The following is an 18,281-nucleotide window of genomic DNA, read 5'->3' on the forward strand; positions in this document are numbered from 1 at the left end:
CTGCTGGCCGGGCCTGATGGGCTGACCACAGCCGGACACCCTCACCGCAGCGTCTGTTGGCACAGGTACAGCCCCAGCTCCCACAGAGCTTCCCAATGGCCCGAGCTTCCAGATGCTCCACCCCAGTGGGTCTGTGGCCACACATAGGCCAGCAGACCCTCCTGTCAGGGCCCCCGAGGGTCCCGGCCTGCCCCAGGCAGGGCAGTGGATGATTACCACACAGTTGAGGAAAGATGTCTGCAGCTAGTCTCACAAGGCTTGCCTTCCTTCTCTGGGGGGCTGGCACAGTGTCCCCCACCAAACCTGAACCTGATCCCCGAGGGAGGCCAGGCTGGGAGCCACCCACATTCCTGATAGGCCGCAATCGGTGTCCGGCACAAACCTGGAAGGAAAGTGTGACCCCGGGGCTAGGTTATACCTGGCAGCCTGACCCCAGGTCTCTGGACATCAGGCCATGACCTGCTCATCAAGGCAGGGCTGCCTCTTTCCCTCAGGAGCCAGGCAGAGGAACCCCTGGCCAGCAGCACCGGGGCTGACAGCAGTCACCACAGCGCATAGGGCGACCTCCTGGCCATTTGCTGGCCCTTGGGCTGGCTGGGTGCTTCCCAGTTGCACAGAGCAGACGCTGCTCAGGCCTCGCTGAAAATCAGCAAGCCCAGCTGCCCGACATGCTCCCGGTCACCCACACCAGGGCCTGAGCCCCTCTTGCACGGGGGCCAAGGGTGGCCACCAGGAGAATGCCCTGCAGCATCTGGCTTGGCCACCATGGTTCCCACAGAATGACCAGTGGCAGGGCCCTCCTCCTGGCTGAGCCCAGGGTACCATGATCCAAGGAGATGTCCTGTCAGGTGATGACGCTGAGAGAGATGCGTGAGCAGGTTCCAGCATTGGGTCCCTGTGCCTCTGGGCCCCTGATTTCCCCAAGGGTCCAGCACTAAGGAGGGGCCTTGTGCTGCTGAGACCAGGACACACATCTTTGCTTCATGCCAGGTCCTGAGCTGCCACCTGAAGATGTGGAGGCAGGAGGGAGCTTTGCTCTGTTGGCGGCAAGCCCTTTGACCCCAGATTGTTAACAAACTAAGCCCCACCTCTGTTCCCAGGGGGCAAGGGGCCAGCTGGCCCGTTGGAATCAGGGTTTGGTCTGCCCAAGAGTGAAGGGAGCAGGCCGAGTCCCTCCAGGAAGCAAGTGCCCCGGGAAGTTTCACCCTCAGTAGGCTCACCTCAGGTGTGCACAGAAGGCTCCTGAGACCTAGAGTGTGAGTCACGCCACTGACCAAGGCCGAGCAAGCACTTGCCGCCCGCCAGTGAACAGTCGGGGACAGACGTCGAGCTGCCACACAGGAAGCGGTCAAGCAGACACAGCCCCGCAGATGAGGCACTTCCCTGTCTGCACACGCACGCATGCATACATGGTGCACACACATGGTTCACACACACGCATGCACAAATGGTGCGCACATGCAAACAGGCACACACACACACTCAGGAGAATCACACCCCACCACCTGTATTTCCTGACCCGCTTTATTCTTTTTTTAAAAAGTTTGATTGGTATCTACTCCACATATCATAGGATTCCTGGTTGCACAGTGGCTATACATCGGGCTGCTAACCACAGAATCAGCAGTTCAGAGCCACTCCGTGGGAGAAAGATGAGGCTTTCTGCTCACATAAAGAGTTAGAGTCTCGGAAAAGCATAGCGGCAGCTCTGCCCTGCCCTGTTGGGTCGCTGTGAGGTGCCATCAACTTGAAGGCAGTGGGTCTGGAGTTGGTTTCACATACCACACAGTGCTGTCATTCGACCATATTCAGAGAAATGTGTGCAACTGCCACCACAAGTTCAGAATTTACTGTGAGTCCCCACATCGCCGCATCTGCCCAGACATGTCCCTAGGCAGTTCCCAACCCAGTTACTGCCTCTATAGATCTTGTACCCTGGATTGTATGCACAGAAAATCATATGAAACACAAACAGGAAACAAGCAAACAAAGAACTTCAACAACGACGACTAAATGAAATACAGAAAACCCGCGAAAACAGAAAGTTTTAAAAACTGAAACAACTTTAAAATGGGTCAAAGTGGAGATCAAGTGATATGGTAGCACATTTTCCCCAAGCTACATCTGCCACAGTGGACTTTACAATGCTCTCTGCCCGACAGGAAGGCTACTGACAGCCCTTGACTGTGGTCAGAGGTTCACTTGTGCATGCGTACTGCAAACGGATTTGGCGCTTCCACTCTCCTCCACCACCTTTTGTAAACTAGGCATTCACAATGTGAGATCTGATGCTGTTCCCTGCTTCAGGTATGGATTTTATTACTCACAGTCCCTGGATCACGCAGGCTGATGTGCACTTACTTGATGCCTGTGTTAGTCTGGGTAGACTAGAGAAACAAATCCATGGACACATATACGCATGTGTGTGTTTGTGTTTGTGTGTGAACAGCAATTGTACATTAAGAAAACATCCCAACTCAGGCCAGTCCAAGGTCATAAGTCTGATATTAGCCCGTATGTCCGACAGCAATCTATAAAGTCCTCTTCAGACTCACAAAACACATGCAATGACGCCGAATGTAGAAGACCACAGGCCAGTGGGTAGAAAGCCTTTGGTGATAGAAGCATCTCAGCGCTGGCAGGGGTCTCCACGTGGCCATTCCACTTCCCAGGGCTGCATCCGGGTAGGTCCATGCGGCAGCATCTCCTCAGGGATGCCTCGCAGGAAGTCAGCCTTGTCAGGAGAGTCTCTAAGGGAGTGAATCAAGAGAGAGTGTCTCCTGCTTCCAAGAAGGAAGTACCAGATTTCCCAGAATTCTCAGGAGGCCATGCCCACACAGAAGTCTCATTGGCCATCTACAGATTGACAGCCTAGACTCCACCCCTACACTCTGAATCCTTAAACTGATTCCGGCCGGACTAGGTGATGACCAGAATGCCTCACTTGAAGGCTGTTTGAAGACAGACCAGCTGTGTTTTTAAACCCAGCCCTGACTTGTAGTGACAACACAACAAATGCTTTCTGGTCCTGCACCCTATTCATTGTCTTAGGCTGGGTTCTCCAGGGAAGCAAAGCCAGTAAAGCTAAAATAAGCACATAGACAGAAAAAAACAAAACAAGAAAATGACTCACACAGTTGTGGAAGCAGGCAAGTCCACATCTGTGGGTCATCTTAGATTGGACATTCCTCCTGACTGGAGCATCTGAGACTGATGACACAAGACGAGGCTGATGGCAATGAATGACAAATAAATCTACGATGAGCAGGCCACATGGCAGGCTGCTGCTGATTCTCGGGGTCCACAGACAATATGACAGACCTTTGCTTCAATTCTGAAGAATCAGAGGTTGATGAACCAGATGTACAATCCAAACCGAGCAAAAATCAAGTAAATTTCCCCCACGGTGTCCACTTCTGAGGATGCAGGCCACACCCCCACAGAAACATCCTTTCTATTCATTAGGTCAGGGCTGCTGTCTGACGGTGCTGATTCCCACCCTCATCTTCATACAGCTGATTGGCTGCTCATAGCAGATTCCGTGATGCAAGTGATTACAGTGTTAGAGTACATCGTTGCAGATTACTAGGTTTTAACTACCAAACCACTCAGAACAATGGCCCAGACAAGGTGACCCAAAACCTATCACACTCAAAATCAGCCTATCTTAGAACCCGTTATTGCAGCCCTGAGTCAATCCATCTCAAATAGGGTCTCCTTTTCCCTGACTCTCTGCCAAGGGTGATGTTCTTCTCCAGGGGCTGTTCCCTCCTGACACTGCGCCCAGTCTCACTAATCTACCTTCTAAGGAGCACTCTGGCTATCAGCTCAGGAGGTAGCCAGAGATGGTGAGAAGCAGCAACAGCAGACCCAGGAAGCCATCTGAGATGGCAAGGCAGGCTTCCTGGCCCCTGGAGCGAGAGTGGAGCACCTGCAGGCTGGAGGCTTGCTGGCAGAGTGGGGTGCTTCTGGGCACTTACTGGTGAAGCTAAAGAGCCATGTGACACTTGCCTGGCCAGGGTATGGGCTGGGCTGAGAAAAGACTGATCTGACTGAAGAACTGTATCCTAATTTGTTCCAGATCCTGAACTGCCTGAACTGTAAGAGGTTGTTTCTGTCATAATTGTGAGTATCCTCTGAGAGATTGTGTGGTCATTGGCATGTTTTTTTTTTTTTTTTGAGCCCAGCAGAGCCAAGGAGAGTGCTGGTGTCAGAATCGGTGACAAAGTTGGCCTGGTGAGTCCTCACAGGAATCAGCCCTAAGCTGATACTGAGGGGACTCTCTCTCCCTTCCGCCACTCTATTCTTACAAGGGCAGACCCCCTCATCCAGATGGGGTCTACCGCCTCCCAGGCTGAAGACAGGCCAGAGGGTCTATGGCAATGACCCCACCAGCCTAGTACAGAGAGACCAACCTCGGGGTGAGGGCACAGGGAGACCTTACACTGGGGTGCCAGTGACACGGGCTAGCTCAGCACCCTTCATGGGCCCCAACTCTGCTCTTCCCCAAACAGCAGGTGACTTGCTCTCACTTTGCTGCGTCCGCATCCTTGGCTCCACGCCAGCTCAGGGCACCTGGCGCCATGCTGACTCCCTGTGGCTTTGGTCCATGATGTCAAGGGATGTCCAGGAACTTCTGTGGCTGGGGGAACCAGGCAGGTGCTCGGGCCAGGGGGTGGGGCTGGGGGAAGGGGGCACAGGGCATCTGCAAAGGCCCAGCCAACTTTATCAGGTGCTCAGACACCGGATTCCACCTGACGCCTCGCAGACTGGGCTCCAGCTGCTGAGATAACGGCTGCGGAGTGAGCAGGGTGAGTCCCGGTGGGTGAGGTGGAGGATTCAAGGCTGTCTGGTCAGGACACAAGGTGAGGCTGGTGGCAGGTGCTCCCCTCCCCCACACACAGGGCGGGGGGGGGGCAGTGGCAGGAGGCCAGGGCGGCCTGGGTGCGGCTCCCAGAGGCTGGTCCAGCTCTGTGTGCTCAGCCACCAGGGAGAAACATTAACTCAATGGGTGATCGTTTGTCTACCTGCTGCTGGGGCTTTATCTTGGCGGGCAGGCCCACCTGCGTGCCCCATCGCACTTTATTTGGGCTATTAGGGTGCTTTATCTGTGCTGCACAAACATTCCAAGGGAGGGCCATGGGGGCAGGGACACCTGGAGACTTGGAACCTCAGAGCAGATAGGGGATTCTACATTAGGGTCTCCACAGAGGCGGGTCTGCACCCTATACCATGGGGGTGGGGAGCAGTTTATGTACTTCCATAGGAGGGGTGTCTATACTTGGAAGGGGGTCTGCACCGTGGATCCTCCTCTAGCCCCTTCAGAGGGGCTGCAGCATGCTGGGACACACGGACCCAGGATGACCATGCTGTCAAGGGCAGTTCTCAGGGGACAGTACCAACCCTTCCCTCTGGGGTCTTCCAAAGGTGGCCAGCCTGCGGGACTGTATTGGAAAAGGAGGGGTAAGACGTCACTGTTGGTATCTAAAGTGCTGGGGTCCTGGACAACCCAAGGGTTTGTAGCAAAAATGACCTGCAAATACTAAGTCCGTTTTGGAAGGCTAGGAAAATAGCTGTCATTGACGGAACTCCTGGCAACCGCACACAACTCGCCACCTTAATGCTTACTGCGTGTCCGTCCACTGCTGCACCAACGTGCACTGTGAGTGACTCCCACCTGAACCATCACCTCGCAGCTCCCAGCTCCGCACCAGGCAGGCTACGGTGGGAGTCACCAAGCCCAGCATCCTTCCAGCAGCCAATCCCTCCTGGGGACACGGCCTAGGCAAGCAAGCAGGGCCAGTCTGCCATGAGCCATTGGGCTCCCCGGCTGCTGGCCCAGGCCCCTGGCCTATGGACTGCAGAAGTGCTGGTTGCCAAAGATTTGGAAGCCCTGAAGTAGAAGGCAATGCCAGGACGCTCCGCAGGTTGGCCTATCTGGGCGATGCCAAAGAGCGATAGCTACAGCTGCCAGGGGCTTCCCACGGCTGGTGGGAAAAGGAAGTTTTAAGCGAAGGCAATGTTCCCGCAACCTTTTTAAAGCCTCTCTGTTTTTGTTCCGTTAAGGTCTGAAAGGCTTATCCGCTAGAACACTTCGCAAAAACAGAACAAGGAAGGCCCTCAGCTGGATTGGCACGCTGGCTGCAACCACGGGCTCAGATGCAGCAATGATGGTGAGCCTGGTCCGCCAGGCCGGCGTTTCCTGCCCTTGCTTGTAAGGTTGCTCCACGCGCGGATCCAGTGAGCAGCACCGAACAACAACAGAAGCGCCTGCATCTGCTGCCGTGGCATGGGCGGCAGGGGGCCAGTTGCTGGAAAGGGCACAGAGGGGCCTCGCATGCTCTGGGCCAGGTGGCCACGAGGGGTGGTGAGAAAGACACGGAGGGGAGGGTGGGCCAGCACCTAAGACAGTGATCCCAAGCCCCTGGTGGCATTGACCCTCCCAGCAGCCATTTGGAGGTGGAAGGGACTTGAAAGGCGCGGAGCCCCACCATTTGCCGCTCACTGCTGGATATTGCACCTCACAGCACGGCCAGCACTGGAGAGAGGCTGGAGCTCACACCTCCACGCTGTCCTTCCTCGGTGTCCCCATGGCAGCTGCATCTGGGTGCAAACCCCACACAGCAAATGGCTCCCCACCAACTCCTCTGCACCTGGCCACACTAGCCCTGATTGCTGCCTGGGGGTGGGGGGTGGGGACAGGGTCGCCCTGCAGAAAGAGCCCTTGCTGGCTCTCCTCCTGTCCATGAGTCACTGAGGCCCACTGGTCTTCTTCAGAACAAAGGTAAGAAACTGAAGTGGATGGTCTGCCCCCCTCTTTTTGGCTTTTGTAAAACTGAGCGGCGAGGCCTGCAGAAAAGTCCCCTGGCTTCTTCCTGGAGCTGCTGGTCATCTGGACAGTTCTTGCCAGGTGAAGTCCAGCGGGCTCCAGCTCATGGAGCCCGGTTCCGCGCCATCCGGGTGCTCATTGTGGCCTCCCTGCTGTCCTTCTTGCTGAGGGGCTTCCTCTTTCTTGCCGCCCCTCTATTTTACCAAGCCTCAAGTCCTTTTCCAGGGACTGGTCACAGTCTTCAGTCCAGGAGATCCGAAGATGAAACCCTTACCACGAGCGAGGTGGATTGGAAGGCACTGAGCGGACTTTACTGGGGACCACCCCCCTCCCAGGCTGCTTTGTCCCTTTCCTGAGCCCTGGCCACCTGGCCCGGCATAGCCAGGTCTCTGAGGAGGACACAGAGACCACTTTGGATCCATTGTCTGGCGCGGGGTGTCCACTCCACATGGATTTGCCTCTTCTGGGTGACGGGCTGTACGGGGCGTGATTTTAAAGAGCCACCAAACATGCCACCTTGCTTGGAGTTGTTCCAAATGTGAGGCCTTCCTCATCACCTCATGCAGAAGCCCCTGCCCATTAGCCCATCACTCTCCTCCGCCCCCATCCTGCACCCCTTCTGCTAGCTCCTTTGCGACAGTGCATGCTCCACTCATCACAGGGCAATACGCATCCAGAACACACCTGCCTGCTGACCCAAAGGGCAGAGGCATGAGCCCCCCACCCCCCTCACTGACCCCTAATATGCCCAGGAAGACAGGCGTGGCCATTGACTTATGAGTGGCCAGCCTGGCTTCTTGTGAAGCTGTCCCCTCAGACACGGGTGGGCCACGAGTGGCTGCTGCTTGTCAGGTTTCCAGTCCCTTCCCTAATCTCTCCGAAGGGGGCTTTGTCTGTCTTACGCTGGAAGCACCACTGAAACCTGTTCACATGGGAAATCTTGCTGGTTGTTGGAATTCCGGTGACCGTTTCCATCCTCATGCGGCTGGTGCTGCTGCTGGGCCCAGCATGTCCGTTCTTACAGCCACGGGACCAAGCTTCCCTGATGCTGCTCTTGGTCTGAGGTGCCACCAAGCGGGCTCTGACTCCTAGTGACCTGATGTACCACATCTCAACACCCCATGTGGTCCTGGGCCAGCTTCACCATCGCCGCTGTCTGCGCCCATTGGTGTAGCCTCTGTGTCAGTCCTAGTCCAGGGATGCCCCCTTTGTCACTGTCCCTCCACTCTACCAAGCATGATGTCCTTTTCCAGAGATTGGTCTCTCCTGGTAACATGTCCAAAGGACGTTCGACACAATCTCACCCTCCTTCTTTTGGCAGGTCTTGGTGCTCTCAGTGTCCTTTGCCAGCTCTGAAATTCAAATGCACCGATTCTTCTTACGTCTTCCTTATTCGATATCCAACTTTCACATCCACATGAGGTAAATTAAAATATCATGGCTTGGGTCAGGACCACCTTAGCCTTTAAGTAACAGGACTGCTTTCCAACACTTTAGCTGTCTTGTGCAGCAAGTTTACTTAATTCAGTGCACTGTTTGATCTCTTGCTTGCTGCTTCCACGAACATTCATTGTGGAGCCAAGAAAAATGGAATCTTTGAAAAACGTCAATCTTTGCTCCGTTTATCATGTCACCTATTGGTCCAGTCGTGGAGATTTGGGTTTTGTTTACACTGAGTTGTAAATCCTTGGTCTTCATCAGCAAGTGCTTCAAGTCCTCACTTTCAGCAAGCAATGCTGTGTCTTCTGCATATCAAAAATTAATAAGCCTTCCTCAAATCCCGATGCCACATTCTTCTTCATCTAATCCAGCTTCTCTGATGATTTGCTTAGCATATGGATTTAAATACATGTGGTTAAAGAAATACAACCCTGGTGCACTTTTCCTGACTTGAAAGCATGCAGCCTTCCCCAGTCTTGTTCCCATGGCTAACTCTGATCTGTGTATAGGCTCTGCATGAGCACAAGGTAGTACTCTGGGATTCCCATTCTTTTCAAGGTTGTCCATCGTTTCTTATGATCCATACACTTGAATGCCTCATCACAGACAGTGAAACACAAGCAAACACCTTTCTGGTGTTCTCTGCTTTCAGCCAAGGTCCATCTGATATCAGCAATGGTCTCCATTGTCCCATGACCTCTTCTGAATTTTACCTGAACCTCTGGCAGCTCCCAGTCAATGTACTGCTACAACTGTTGTTGGATGATCTTCGGCAAAATTTAACTTGTGGGTGACAGCAATGATATTTTTCTATAAATTTAGCCTTCTGTTGGGTCATCCTTCTTTGGAATGGGTACAAATATGGATCTAGTTCAATTAGTTGGTCAGGTAGCTGTCTTCCAGATTTCTTGGCATAGATGAGTGAATGCTTCCAGTGCTTCATCAGCTTGTTGAAACATTTCAATGGAATTCCATCCATTCCTGGAGGCTTGGTTTTAGCTGATGCTTTCAGTTCAGCTTAAACTTCTTCCTTCAGTACCATTGGCTCTTGATCATATGATACCTCTTGAAATGGTTTTATGTTGACTAATTCTTTTTGGTACAGTGATTGTGTACTCTTTCATCTGTTTTTAATGTTTCCTGAATTGTTCAATATTTGCCCATAGAGTCTTTCAATATCATGACTAGTCTTGGACTTTTCTCTTCAGTTTTCAGTTTAAGCTATGCTAAGTGGGTTACCTCCTTGATAATTGTCTTCTTTGTTTTGTTGACTCTTTACCATGCATTGTGGCCTTTCCCAGGATTGCCTCTCTTGATCACAGGTTCAAAGTAATATGTCTAGGATCCACACACACTCACAGTACAAACTCACAGTACAAACTCATGTTCAGAAAACAAAAATAATATCATGATAAGTGGAGAAAATATTGTTGGGAATTTCATTTTACTTGGATCCACATTAATGTTCATAGAAGCAGTAGTCAAGGAATCGATATATTGCATTGGACAAATCTGGTGCACGAGACAGCTTTAAAGTGTTGAAGAGCAAGGAAGTCACTTTGAGGACCAAGGTGCCCCTGACTCGGCCACGGAACCTCCACCTGCCTCACACGCATGTGAAAGCTGGGCCAAGAAAAAGGAGGCCTGCAGAATGAGGACAGGCAACACAGCTGTCATGAAGGCAGTGCAGGCAGGAGGTACCCTCAAGGGAGGCTGGTATGGCGTTTCCTTTGGACATGTCATCAGGAGATACGAATCTCTAGAGAAGGGCATCATCCTGGGTAGAGAGCCAGCAAAAAAGAGCAAGATCCTTAGGGAGGTGGGTGAACACAACGGCTGCAACACTGTGCTTAAACACAGCAGCAGTTGTGAGCTCAGCCTGGGACCAGACATCGTTTCGATCTGTTGTGCTAGTCACCTTGCCGTCCCGTTTCTTAACTGGAGTGAATGGGGCTCAGACAGACGGCAGCATCGGCCTCACAGGGACTGAGCACGTACCTCAGTGCTCACGCAGGGAACAATGTCTGTCTCACCAGACTCACCCAGGTGATGGCGTCTGTCTCATGAGGCCACAGATGAGAGATACACAGACTGGCAGAGCACAGGAAGATTCTGGTTGTGCCACTTTGGGACTTTAAAACAATTTTATGTGGAGTTCAAACCAGTGGGTCACAAAGCTAAGCCCCTGATGACGACTGTGGTTCCTGAAGTTAGTAGGGGCAAAGAAATTATTTTAATATTACTCACATCTTCACAGTAAGCTCGAAGTGCTTCATAATCATTGTCTGTGCGAATTGCAGTCCCAGGGGAGCGACTGGAATGGCCACACTCCTGTCCTGTGGCCACACTTGCCTTCCCTCCAGGGCGCACTCTGCCATTGTGTGCAGCGGCGCCCCCGTATGGCTCAGCAGCCGCGCATGCGCCCTCGGGATGCCCCAGCGCCCGGGTCCCAATGCCCAAACGCTGGGGGACGACCTGCCACGAGCCCAGCTCTGCCCGCACAGAGCTTCTTGATGGGTCCCGGGTGGCTTGGGTTTGTTATCCTGCATTCCCTCCGCCACTTATGGGGTGCTGAACATGTGTGCGTGCAGGCGCACGCTGGGGGGTGGGCAGGGGGGTGATGTCGCAGGCACCTTCTCTAAGGTGAGCACAGCCCCCGAAGGGCTGACTTAGTTTCTTTCTTGCCTGCAGCAGGACTGGATCTAGTGTCAGCTCTCGGAATTGTCCCCAGAACTTGCTCGTATTCCTGCCTTTTTGCCTGCCTCAGCAGTCCCTGCGTGACCTAGCAGGTTGAGCCTTGGGCTTCTAACAGAAAGATCAGCAGTTTGAAACCAGCAACAGCTCTGACAGAGAAAGACAAGGCTGTCTGCTCCGGGAGTTACAGCCATGGAAGTCCACAGGGGCCACTTCTCACCTGGACAGCAGGTAGCATGGGCTCCAAGCTAAGAGGCCAGTGCTCCCTGGAAAGGCAGGCCTGGCAGCCTTGGGGGCTCTGAAGCAGCCCTGGATCGCACACAGGCCAGAGCTGACTCTCGGGCACACAGTGACACCTTACAGAGGGGGACTGATGCTGTGAGGGGCTGACTCGTTGACAGGACATTAGAACTGAACTTTCTCAACACCGTTTTCAGAAGGCTACGGCTCAGAGGTAGCCCTAAAGCCGTATAGTAGTCTCTTCGTACATTCAGCTTCCAGTGAATTCCTTCTGTTCACCAGCATCAGGAGCAGCCAATTCCTGGCAGACAGTGCGTGTGAGGGTGCTGTCACTCCCCTAGCCAGCCCAGGGAGCAGCATAGCCCTTGTCTGGATCCCAGGGTCACACCCTGATCCCTTTTGTTGGAGTCAGTCCTTGGATCAGTCCTGTTTTCTGGGGCTACATACTGTTCATTTCCCAATCATCGTCCTGGCCCACCAGTAACTGTGATGTACGGATCTGTGGCAGCCATGTTTCTGGGATGGGGCCCTTGGTCCTCCCATGTCCTTCTTAGTCTCTGAATCTCTGTAAACCCTTGGACACCATTCTGACATCATGCTAATGGCCTCCCTCATCCAGGTGGTGTGTCTCCTCCTGTGTAAGACTTACTGTTCTCCTTAAATTTTGAGATTTGGGTTCTTCTACATTATGAAACAATAAAATCATCATGCTGGACACTGAGAACTTTACTCTGGGGTGTCCCATCCCTGGTGTGCAGCCCTGCCCCTTGGCATTCTCTCCCAGGCTCTGCACTATCACGAGGGACCTTGTGTCTTCATCTGCCCCGCCCTCCCCCACCCCCCGATCCTCCAATCCCCATTCACCCCCAAGATCTGCTGGAGCTGCTCAGATATCATTGGGCTCCAAGTGGAAGACTCACTCCAGGGCTCTGCTGACAGCACACACCCCAGGAACCCAGAAAATGCTGTACCCGCAGGTCTTGGGCAGCCTGGGGGAGGGGAGGGCTTGGGCAGCCCTGCGCCAGTGCTTGCTTCTCCAGCTGTGGTGTCATCATATGTCCGCTGAGTCTTCACTGGCTCCATTCTCTCCTCTCTCAACACTGGGACCAATGTGGCTAATACAGCCCTGGTCTTTCAGCTCCAGGCGGCTTCTGCCAGTTTCCCCACCCAAATCTGCAAAGGGACCCAGGGGCCGCTCACCTCACTGGTCTACAGACTTCTTGAGCTGTTGGGTCCAATACACAGGCTCCCCCTAGCGGTGGCCACTGCTGGCCCTATCAGCATGACCAGCATGCAAAGAGATTGGGGTCTATGGGACTGACTGCTCCCTCAGCCAAGGGGCTCTTCCAAGAGTGGACGCAGGCTTACTGCACCCAGCAGGTTCAGGGCAGTGGCTACCTGAGTCCAGCTCTGAGCTTGCTTCCTTGGCCCATCACTGGGTCATGTGGACCCGACCAGGACCAGCAAAGCTCTGGTCGATGGACACACAGATGAAAGAGTTTAAAGTCAGGAAAAGTGAGCACTAGGATTGTATCCTTCCACCATCCTTATTCAATCTGAATGTTGCTGTGACATCTAGTCCATTCCAACCCACAGCCACCGTATGCACCACAGAACACAGCCTTGTCACCACCCTGAGCCACACCACCACTGTTGCTGTGCTTGAGCCCATTGTTCACGCCATCTCCTGGGGAGCCTTCCTCTTTATTGGTGCCCTCTACTTTAGGGAACATGATGTCCCTCCTCAGGGACTGGTCTCTCCCGACATGTCCAAAGTACATGAGACAGTTTTGCCATTCTTGCCTCTAAGGAGCACTCAGACTGAACTTCTCCCAAGACACATCAGTTGGCCCTTTTGTACTTCCAAGATTCTTCTCTAGCACAATTCAAACGCATCTAATCTTCTTCTACCTCCCTATTCAATGCCCCACTGCCACCCGCACAGGAGGTGAGGGGAGACCCTGGCTTGGGTCAGGCCCTCCTCAGCCCTCACAGTAACAGCTTCCTTTTCAATACTCTTAACAAGGGTCTGTGCAGATCTGCCCATTGTAATTTCTCTTTTGATGTCTGGACTACTGCTTTGATCTGAGCACTGATCGTGGATTCAAGAAAGACAAAATCTTTGACAAGTTCATGTTACCTATTGGTCCAGTTTTTAAATTTGGGTTTTGTTGACACGGAGTCAGAATCCACACTGAAGGCTACAGTCCTGATCTTCATCAGTAACTTCTTCAAGCCCTCACTTTCAGCAAGCAGTCGTGGCAACTACATATCGCTAGTTGTTAGTAAGCTTTTCTCAAATCCTGACGCCACATTCTTCCTCAGTCAGCCCCTGGCCTGGTTTTAGCTGCTAATGAGCTTCTTCAGTATTTCTTCCCACAGATGTAGTTAATTTGATTGCTGTGTATTCCATCTGGAGAAGCCCATGTGCATGGTCACCTGTGTGTTGTTGAAAAAGCTATTTGCTATAAACAAGTTTTTGGGTTTGCAAAATTCCATCATGCAATCTCCAGCTTCGTTTCTATCACCAAGGCCTATGTTCCAACTACTGTTCCTTCGTTTCCAACTTTTGCATTCCCGTCACCAAAAATAATCAGTCAATCTTGACTACATGTTTGATCAATTTCCAACTGAAGTTGTTGGTAGAATTCTTCAATTTCTTCATCACTAGCTTTTGTGGTTGGTGCATGGATTTGAATTATAGTTTTAGTGACTGGATTTCCTTGAAGGCAGATAAGATATAATCCTATCACAGACAGCATTGCACTTCAATACTGACTTTGCAACATCCTTTTTGACAAGGAATGTCACGCCACTCATCTTGATTGTCATTCCCAGCATAGTAAACCATACAATTTTCTGATTCAAACTGACCAGTGCCAGTACGATTCAGATCACCCAGGCCTAGGACATCGATCTTCATGCATTGTATTTCACTTTTGACCACTTCCGATTTTCCTAGATACACACTTTGCACATTCCAAGAACCAATCATTAGCAGATGTTTGCAGCTGTTTCTCCTTGAGTGCTGCCCTCAGCAAATGCAGATCCCGAAGGCTCCACGCCCACAGGCTTCACCCAACCGACTCATGTCAGCATGGTCAGCTCCACGCCGAGCAATCAGCTGTGGTCACATTTTGAGTGCCCTCCGGCCCTGGGGGCCCACCCATCCTCTGGCACTGTCTCCAACAATGCTCTGCTTCTACTCCACAGGCTTTCAGGACCTGGCAGCGTTGTGAAGCTGCCCGTAAGGATTTCAGCAGCTCCTTCCTCCAAAGTGGGGAGCTGAGTCCTTGGCTGTGTGTAGTCTGGAAGCGCCACTGAAATCTGTTCACTGTGGGGGACCCTGTGCCATTTCAAATACCAGTGACACAGCTTCTGCATCACAGCAACACACGAGCCACCACAGTGTGACTAACTGACAGGCAAGTGGTGCGTGCTAAGCACGTAATCAGAAAAGCTGGACATAGGAAGAAGAATTTGGTGGTCTGCAGATGACACAACCATGCGTGCTGAAACAAAGAACTTGAGACCCTTGCGGATGAAGATCAAAGACTCCAGGCTTTCCTATGAATTGTAGCTCAATGTAAAGGAAACAGATACCCTTACAACTGGACCAGTAAACCCTGTCGTGACGAACAGAAACCAGGCTGACGCTGGCAAGGATCTCACTGCACTTGGCCCACAGTCAACACCCATGGAAGCAGCGGTTGGGACGTGAAGAGGACCGTGTGCTGCTCTGGGCGAACGAGATGCAGGAGGCCTCCTCAAAGCACGCAAAGCAAAGTCGTCCCTCACGCGAAAGCCAGACAAGGAACAGGAGAGGCCACACAGAGCTGTATTTAAATGATACTGTTGGCAGAGAACATTGACCATACCAGGAACCGCAGAAGAACGAACAAATGTGAGTTGGCAGTGCAGCCAGGATGCTCCCCAGCAAGGCGGGAGGGGTGACTCCACGTTCCCTTGGACTGCTGTCAGGAGGGGCCAGGCCCTGGAGGCAGGCGTCACCCGGATAACAGAGGAAGGAGGCTCCGTGAAAGGATGAAGACCTTCGCCCATGGCTTGGCCCAGTTGCTGCGACAATGGGCTCACGGCGACGGTGAGGAGAGTGCAGGAACAGGCAGCGCTGCTCCAGTCCGTCCGTCCATCCGCGGCACAGGGAGCCCGCTCGTGGCGGCGACGAGCAGCATGCCAAGTCAGAGCCGGCACGAGGGTGGGTCTGTGCTCGACGGCTGTCTTTCTGCAATGACGCAAGCTCCGGAAGAAAGGTGTAGCTCTTGATACCAAGGGCTCAAGTAGAAAATAAATGTTTTGAGAATAATGATGGCAACAAATATACAAATGTGCTTGACACAATGGCTGGATGGATGGATTGTGATAAGAGTGGTATGAGCCCCCAATAAAATTTTTTTTAAGGTGCAGCTGTCAGGAGCAGATGTATTGTGCCATTTCGGACTTCCGAGTCTTGCTAGAACGGTGCTCACAGGCATTGCAAACTCCCTCATGGACCGTGGGCTCCACTGACTTCTCTCTTCTGCCCCATCCCCACCATCTTTGGTCTCTGAGCCACTGTTGAGGCTCTTAGGTCAGTCCATCTTGTGGAGGGCTTCCACCCCTCCCTGGCCCTCCATAAGAAACTTCCCAGGAAGCTGGCCAGTCGGCCCAGGACGGGTACGAGCGCATCCTGAGGCACAAAGCAGGAACCAGCCTTCAGGTCCCAGCACCCCAGGTGTGGTGTCACCTCCCCACCCACCTCTTATTCTGTGGCCTCATTAGGCACCTCCTGTGACCTGAGGCCAGAAACCCAGGTGAAGAAAGGCGATGGCGTGACTGTCCCCCCAGTGGAGGACGAGACTCCGCCACCTGTCAGCTCTCCAAGGGCCATGCCTGGCTCCTCCCTTTGCCTAAAGAAGGCGGCCCCCAGGACAGATGGCAGTTGGGGTCTTGTTAGCAGAAGGTGCCCTCCTTGCACCCTCTGAATTCTCACTTTCTCCTGGTGGAGTGTCCCTGACCTGGGGGAGAGAGCCTGCAGATGAGGAGTCACCTGCCACTGCACAGACACTGACCTGGCCCGGGCCCACACCATTTCAGCTTAACTTACACGCCAAGACACACCCTTTGCCGCTGAGGTTTGGGGAAATCCTGTGCTGCTTATTTCGTGGCTGAGTTCATCAGCATTTGCTTCTTCTCACCAAAGGCCCACATGGTCAGCAGGGCTCGATGGGAAAGGCCAACAGTTTCACTCCACTTGTTCCTCTCTGGACTGGTGTACGTTGCCAGGTTCTCAGTGTACTGCAGGACTGACTTTAAGAATCTGTGGGAGAGGGGAAAGCCATTAGCTTTCTGTGGGAAACAGAAGGATTTCTCCCATGTCTTCTCCCCCAAATAGGACACTGCTTGCAGCTAATGGTAAATAATTGTCAAGTTACTTCCCTGAAGGCAGTCAGTTGCCAGACTACTGTCTAGTCCCACATGGTTAGGTCTGCTCCCTGCAGTTAAGGAAAATGGGCTACTTTTCCCTAAAGACTTGCCACCATTAGCTTGGCTCCTGTAAGTGGGGTTTACACCCTACTGATAATGGTTTCTATGGAGATCCAGAGAAGAGGTCAAACCAGCTCAGTAACACCCAAAGTTAGGCTGCCATCCTGAATCTAGGATCCGCCCATCTTGCCACATGTGTGCTCCAATCCCTCCCCTTCCTATTGCGTGTATACCCCTAGATTGTCCCCCTCTCGTTGCTGTATTACCTATAGCACAACCCTTCCTCTATGTATGTCTACTTGTAATTAGGGGACTTGCATGCCCCCCAAAGACATATAGGCCTGGGTTAGCAATAAAGAGCTCTTTCTCGGGCTCCTCCCTTGGCTTCTCATCGGCTCCCTCTCCTCCTGTTCCCTTTCCCCTTGTCCTCCTTGCCCGTCCCCTAGCTCCATGTGGACCGCCAAGCGGGGCTGAGGTGAGTGAGCATGCTACCATGAAATGTGTCTGACTGCATTATGTCAATCTCTCCTCTATCTCTCATGCTCTCTCTGACTTTACTATGACCTTTACTCATGATCGCTGTACAATTGCGCCTATCGAATCCGTGATTAGTGGTGGGGGCTGGCCCTTCCCCCACAGCTCTTCACCCGCACCAGCCAGCATGGGCTACAGGGCATGTCCTGCCTTCTGTCCGTGGCTGCGCCCACAAGGAAAGCGGACCCCATGGCTGTCTGAGGAGTCAGGAAAAGGAGTGCACCCCAAACGACCATGCCGTGAGGGGGTGCGGGAGACAAATGTCATAGAGGCATGAGCGGCCTGCCAGGCTGTGGCTCCCGGGGCCTGCGGGGGCTCCACGTCACAGAGCACGGCATTGCCCAGCCTGGGCTGTCCCGGGATGGACCTAGAGTGGTCACCCGACTCACCCCATGCCACAGAGCATAGAACTGCCCGGTCCTGGGCTGTTCAGATGATCAATGGCTGACTTCAGTAGACCGACCACCAGGTCCTCCCTCCCAGTCCCCCTCAGTCTGGAGACTGCTGACCCCATTCGGCATCACTGCCACACCCGAGCCTCCCCGCCAGATGGTGGCTGCCAGCCTGGGGACCGACCCCAGGTCACCCACACAGAAGGCTGTCATCCTGCCACTAAGCCACCACTGGCCCATCCCTGAAGCTTACAGATCCATGCACAGCCTTCCCATGTGGCAGAACTCAACTTGAGAAGGGCCCAGGAAGTGCACAGCATGTGTGAGAATGCAAGGCACACCATCTGGCCATCTAGCACCTGCTTCTTTTTGGGGTGCACAGCTGGGATTCCGAGGGGGACAGTCCGCTGCATGCCCTGAGGGGTGGTGACGAGGATGGGCTCGGGAATGGACACCACTTTTGTTTCTTCCCTGTTCTTTCCCAAGCTTCCCCTCGTGTTCCAGTTGTGCTCTACAAGACAGTAACGACCACAGAGCCTCCCTCCCTCCAGACCTGGCTCTCAGGCATTTTCCTCCTCCAGGGGCCCCTGGCGCTATCTGTGAGCTGCATCAGAAGCAAGCTGGGGTCTCATGACCCCAGTGAGAGAGAAGAGCTAGGTGTGTAGCAT

At 53.1% G+C, this 18,281-nt stretch overlaps 1 protein-coding gene across 4 annotated transcripts in view; it reads right to left on the reverse strand.

Annotated features, from left to right (window-relative positions):
- Nucleotides 1–2,045: 2,045 nt before the first annotated feature.
- The window catches only part of ERMARD (ER membrane associated RNA degradation), a 35,777-nt gene continuing 19,541 nt past the window's right edge, over nt 2,046–18,281 (reverse strand). Inside the window, exons 18-20 of one of the 4 annotated variants that reach the window (XM_075554248.1) lie at nt 16,399–16,520; nt 3,134–3,229; nt 2,046–2,750 (exon numbers count right to left, since the gene is read on the reverse strand). In XM_075554248.1, coding sequence (XP_075410363.1) covers nt 3,174–3,229; nt 16,399–16,520 — 178 coding nt within the window. In that variant the 3' untranslated portion in view covers nt 2,046–2,750; nt 3,134–3,173. Of the gene's footprint in view, nt 2,751–3,133; nt 3,230–7,574; nt 16,521–18,281 lie in introns of those variants that run through there. The other 3 variants (XR_012785364.1, XM_075554250.1, XM_075554249.1) reach the window with 3 other exon arrangements.

The sequence above is a fragment of the Tenrec ecaudatus genome, chromosome 7 (genome assembly GCF_050624435.1).
Source record: "Tenrec ecaudatus isolate mTenEca1 chromosome 7, mTenEca1.hap1, whole genome shotgun sequence".
NCBI classification, from domain to species: domain Eukaryota; kingdom Metazoa; phylum Chordata; class Mammalia; order Afrosoricida; family Tenrecidae; genus Tenrec; species Tenrec ecaudatus.